Consider the following 6,088-nt stretch of genomic DNA (forward strand, 5'->3'; position numbering starts at 1 on the left):
TTTGCAATTGCAACTTTGAAGTAACCACCTTCTGACTTTGTGCGATTTTCTAGCCGCGTTCGCGCAGCAGGTTTTATACGCCTGTCAAATCGATATCCTCATAAAAAGAGAGTACAAGCATGACGCGAGCAGTTCATCAGGCTTCACAGTGGTTAGAGCTCAGCCTGCTGCCTCGCGTCTTAATCGGCGGGTGACTCTCAAGCGGCACGAAGGACTTGACTCTAACCTTCTGAGGAAACAGTGCCATGACCGAATAATTTCTTTTTTTTTTTTCGCACGCCGAAAACGTTTCTTCACAAAAGTACACGGCTGCTAATGCAAGCATGCCATATCAAAACAACAATCATATGCTTCATACTCCACAACGCAGAACATCGATAGCGTGCACGGCTTCATTTCGGAGTGCATGTGAACCATTACGTATCTTTAATACGACAGAATGAGACTTACCTCGAGGTATACGTCCTACACGGTGTAATCGCGACTTGGGAAATGCATTTCGCTTTGAGTCGGGCGTCGTTGTCGTCGATCGTCTATTCTTCCCCGTAAACGTGATTGACGAGTCTTTCTCCTTCTGTCGAGTTCGCTTTTCGGAAGTGCCCGTCAAGCTAGAACAACTTTTTGAGGCCGCAATACAAGCGGTACATTGTGAGGCGCCGCCAGTGCACCGCGAGAGCTCTGCACGTGCACGGAAGCGAGCGGCAGCGCATTGGAGAGACGGGAAAGCGCGCGTTGTTTGCCCCCAATTTGTATTTTTATGCCAGAGCTGGCACTGCCTGTCAAGAGCAGCAGCGCCACTAAGCGATACTTGGGAAGCCTGTACGCAATGACTACACTGAAGAACATTGTGTAGCCACAGATATCCTATACGTTGAATGCGAACACGTTTAGTGAAACTTGTATGGCACATAGGGTTTGAGATAACGGACAGTTCCGATTGTACAGTTGTAAACCCTGTACCTGTGGCCCCTCAGGCCTCAGATAGTGCATCTTCTGCACGTCATAGAACTTGTCAAGGAATCCTTGCCTGCAAGTAGACTCCTTTTTGGTCGAAAGAGATGCGGGTCCACGTCCACAAGCACATTTACTGGCCAAAATATTTATTTTATTTTATACCGCCAAAAAGAAAACAAATTCCTGATTCAGTGATGTCTTTTGGTTTTTCCATTTTACAAATACTGGTATTCGCAACTAGCAAGATGAAGATGACAAATATATACAGTAACAACAACAGTAACACTGTGATACCAAACTAAAGAAGCACAATGTTCGCAAGTTTCCAACACCTGCTACTTTCAACGTAATGGCTTGTCATATATATATTGAGATTCTTAAGAAAATCAACCCTGTCGGACACTGTCAAAAACAAATTTTCCTGGCATCCAGAATCAACATTTCAGTGCATCAAAATTAGCGACAAAAACACAACTATTAAAGATTATAATCAGCTATATGCGATGAGAACGACCGGGTAATGAGCGCCTATAAGGGTTTACCAGTGAATTCGCAGTGCGATCCTGCATTTACAATAGTTTGCTCGAGATATGAACATGTTGCTGGCTATAATAACTCTTTATGAAAGGAAATTGCCGTGTGACACGCAATCAAACATAGTATTTATTGCGAATCTAGTATTGCTAGGGACTTCACAATACGGGTCTTAGAGAGCGGCAAATGAGGACCCGTATTAACAAAAGCGTCTTACGGTAAAAATTTTCGCATGAGAATAATTCAGCCAGTAGCGATGCGCAAAGTATCGTTAGCGAATGGGAAAGCGCACTTAGGAAAGGGAAGCTTTGAGAATTCAGCTCCTGATCTCAGGAAGCCCGTAAGGTGGAGTGAACTTCGTGATAGAAAGAAATTGTGTAAGCTTACATTTAGAAATCTTTCTCCTGCTGACAATCTTCCCTCCGTGCTATGATTGTAAACATCGAGTGTTTATAAGAGGCCTTTTCTGTCGATCGTGAATAGGGCAACAGTTACGCAATTTTCAAAGTGCCACTTTGTAAATAATTGCATGACAACTACTCTCTAGGAGAAAAAATAATATGTGTGACTTTTTCGGGTAGTCCTGACTTGCCACGTATGTGATTCTCTTTAAAGAGGCACGTTAACTCTCTTGTGGGTCACACGACTCTTAGAAGAGAGTATAGTGGTCTACAAAGCGAGTTGACTTGCCTCAGAGTCATATATACATGGAAAATCAGGTCTACCCAAAAGGAGTCAAAGGACTTTTTATAGAATGTATAAGGCCAAAACATTTGAAATCGAACTATATTACCAAAGCGGTTTTCATTTTTTTCCTGAGAATAATCAATATTACCGGTGCACCATTGCGAGAGTCCTTATCCCTGCTGTCAATTCGAAGAAGTCATTCGCTATCAAAGGAATGTGTCTCTCCATTTCCACCTAGTAATGAAAGCTTGCTGCCCAGCTGCCACATCATTGTGTTTTTAAAGTGATGGTAGAGCGCCCCTGTTAGTAGAATTGGGAATCCAAAAAAAATTGGTTTCTTAATTTAACCTCGCCGCGTGTCGCCGTTAAAGACAGGATTTTTAAGAATTGTGTAATATTTACCTAAACTATAGTCCACATGCGCTTAATTTTGAGCCCTTATTCCAAAGTTTCCACAGTCATCAGCATTGAAGCGACGCAGCTGTGCATGCGACAGAATAACGCCAGAGCCTCTAAGCCGCTTCGCAGGTGCTGAGGCCAGTGGATAATAGTTACATTATTACAAATCTCCATCCATTGTTTTGATATAATAAGTTGGATCTCCTGGGAATGAAAGGTCGCACTGTTTTTTTATCGGGGGTATTACACGAAATTTCTGTTCGTTTCGCTTTGTCTTAATTGCCTTTCAGCCACACCGTTGCATTTTATTCACTGCGTTTTTTCTTAATTATTTACTATAATTACTTTTCTGCAGCGTCACTACAGAAGTGAATAATCAGTGGTGCACGCATGACCACCAACATGGACAAAACAGCTGTAGCAGAAAAAAAGTAGTTCTCAGTGATCTGTTAAATTCAGATGTCCACAAAACAGCAAAAATACTGTCAAGTGGTCTTTTAATAACATGAGCCGATAAACGCGATCTGGGGAATGTTCAAAATGTTTTGCATGAACAAACAACTGATAAACATGATCTATAGCTGTTAGAGTTAAGATGGACATGACTTCCTAGCGGATGAAAATAATGTTAGGATCTGTCCCAGTATTTGCAGATCGAATCACAAATGTGTATGCACTGAAGCCAACTCGGTTTCTGACAAAGGGTCGTAATGGTGCTTGGGTCAGAAATGCTTTATACATCGCTATGCGCAGGTTCATGTGCAGCATTCAGTCCGCATTACTGGCAAGTGTGCACATGTATCCTTCGTCCATAACGAGAAGAATAAAATAAGCACAGCACACCGGTAGAAACGAAAACACACACTGTATCACACAGAGCAAATTCGTTCAATCGCGTGTACCTCTTAGTAGGGTGCATTTTCAGTACACATTGCACACATGTTTGTCTTTGTCACCCAGGTTCATTATCGAGTTTGCCGGAGAGACGTTCGTCGTTGCGCCTACTGTGGCACATCAGTTCGTCTATTGTCACCTGAGACGCACAAAATGTTCCAGGACAAGCTGCAATGTAAACAATGAGAGGGAATCGTAACTTATTCGTTGCGGCGGTGATCATTTTTCCTCCTGCACTGTCGGCTATACCTTTTCAAGAGCCCTATAACACTCGGCAGCACTCTTAGGGGACGCGAAATACATTCCTGGCAGTTCTTCGCACACACATCACATATCACCGCGCGTGCCTGTCTTTCATATCATCACCCCGTTACGGAGATTATGCCCCTTGATTGCAGCAAGTGTAACAAAACACACCAAATTGTAGAAGCCAATAGGTGGAGTTAAACTTTCGAAAATTTTCGCGTGTTTTGTTAACTCTTCACACACGAACACTCTGTGTTCCCTTGAAGACTGCAACGTTAATTTGCTCTTCAGGTACAGCTGACATCCGATGGGCTTTCGTTTACCACAAGAACAAAGTGCTTCACTGCTTCTCTGACAGTCGCGTGCAACTTCTACCTCATTCAACCCTGTCATGTTTACTTTTCAAGCGAGTGAGTCGTCAGGAATCTTGCTTGACGAAACGGTCAAGGAAACATAGTCCCTATGGGCGAGGCGGTTGAATCACATATAATTTGACTCGGTTGGTTTTGTTGTTTCTTCTGCTGAATTTGCTTGTCCATCTCGTTGTGCTCACAAAGAACGTCGACTCTGGAGACACGAATGTCTCCAGGCGACGTCCGCCAGGGTCAGGCCCACGAGCGGTGGTTGTTACTTCTTCTCCCGAAGATCTGCGCTGGTCCATTTGCGCTTCCACCTACTATTGCGCCGTTATTGATACCTCTTCTGCCACAGCGCAAGCACAAGAGGTCACGAAATGCTCTACGGAAGTCGTGATGGAATGTGACGTAGATGACAGGATTCAGTGCTGAGTTAGTATAGCCAAGCCAGAGAGCGAGGCTGTGGGCCAGCTCGGGAAGGGGCTTCCCACCGAGTGGCCTAACCAGTGCCAAAGCGAAGAAAGGCAACCAGCAGGCCGTGAAGGCGGTCAGGATTATTCCTAACGTTATAGAGGCTTTGCGCTCTCTAACGGCGACCCTCAGGCTCCTAGTGCGGGGACCGGGTCTCGCCCTATGTTCTGCCTCGACGACCTTCTTGGCAGCCGTGTGAATCCTCCAGTACATGGACAGCATGACAAAAAGAGGTATGTAAAATGCGCCCAGCGTGGCGTAGAGCTGGTACGCCAAATGCTGACAGACCAGGCAGGTGGGCATCGTGGGTGTTCCGTGCTCGTTTCCAAGAACGAGCAGAGGCGGCACGCTGATGAGTGCTGCAAGAAGCCATACCGCACCGATGCAGGCCCACGCCCTTCGCGCAGTTCTTCGCACTCCATATGTCAAGGGCCGAGTGATCGCTAAGTAGCGGTCCACGGATATCATACACAAGTTCAGGATGGACGCTGTGCAGGACGCCACGTCCACAGACACCCAGGCATCGCAGGCCGCACGGCCCAGGTCCCACCGATGACCCGTAAGTTCCAGGTGCAAGGCTGGTGGCATGACCAACAGGGCCACGCATAGATCCGAGGCAGCCAGGGAGACGAGAAGGTGATTGGACGGGTGCCGTAGGCGGCGCACGAGGCAGACGGAGAGGCAGACGAGTGCGTTGCCAACTGCCGTTGCGACGATGAGCACGCCTAGGCACACAGCTAATGCCAGTGCACTCAGCGTGATGGTGATGTGGCACGACACCACTGGTGCCGCTACTCCCAGATGTCACTAGGCATAATCCGGAAGGCCAGGAGTGTTACCTGCATAGGTAAACAAGTTATGATAATCTATTAGTAATCATTATTTTCCAACTATTTCAATGTTACTTGCCTTTGCAGGCTATTAGGTACTTGGACACGCAAAAGAATAGCGAACAAAAATCATCTTGAGCCTTTCCAATATCATAAACCTTTTGTTATCTGCAAATGCGAATGGGGGAACCGTACTTCATTCTACAGTTGTTCGCTTCGTAAGCACCTTGTTACGCTGATTTTACTCTATAAGCCAAAACAGTAAACACATGGTTTTTTCGAGGTGGCGCTCATCTTGAAGCTCGGAAGTAGTCTGTACGCGAGTAATACTTGATCTTAATCACGCAAGCCACTCATTGCATATGTAATACTGAATAGCCAGTGCCTGTGCAGAATCCCACACGCAAAGAGACATTGAATAAATGCCTTATATACATGATACAAAAGCTATACTTGACAATTCGTTATCGAGTATGTGAAGGTCTTAGAGGCTTTCCCCCGTGATACTTTTGCATCGCAGGCAGTAAATTTTCAGAAAGATATCACATCAACTTCCCACGATTAGTGTTTTCGAGATTTCGTCAGAACAGTTATTATTTTATGCTCTTACAAAAATTCCGATTTATTGATCTCATTAAACTCATTCTATGATATTACAGCCAATATAAACTAATTGGATGACACATCCTTTTATATATTATTTTCAAGTGAAGCTTT

At 45.0% G+C, this 6,088-nt stretch overlaps 1 protein-coding gene across 1 annotated transcript; it reads right to left on the bottom strand.

Moving 5' to 3' along the window:
• Window positions 1-1,026: 1,026 nt before the first annotated feature.
• On the bottom strand, window positions 1,027-5,377 carry LOC119376531 (5-hydroxytryptamine receptor 1-like). Its single transcript, XM_037646326.2, has one exon. The coding sequence runs from the start codon at window positions 5,127-5,129 to the stop codon at window positions 4,320-4,322; it is 810 nt and encodes a 269-aa protein (XP_037502254.1). The 5' UTR covers window positions 5,130-5,377; the 3' UTR covers window positions 1,027-4,319.
• Between the last annotated feature and the right edge of the window lie 711 nt (window positions 5,378-6,088).

Source organism: Rhipicephalus sanguineus, unplaced genomic scaffold (genome assembly GCF_013339695.2).
Source record: "Rhipicephalus sanguineus isolate Rsan-2018 unplaced genomic scaffold, BIME_Rsan_1.4 Seq127, whole genome shotgun sequence".
NCBI classification, from domain to species: domain Eukaryota; kingdom Metazoa; phylum Arthropoda; class Arachnida; order Ixodida; family Ixodidae; genus Rhipicephalus; species Rhipicephalus sanguineus.

Bases quoted from the DNA above. Each gene is read 5' to 3' on its own strand.
- LOC119376531 (XM_037646326.2), bottom strand. From the start codon at position 5,129: ATGCCACCAGCCTTGCACCTGGAACTTACGGGTCATCGGTGGGACCTG.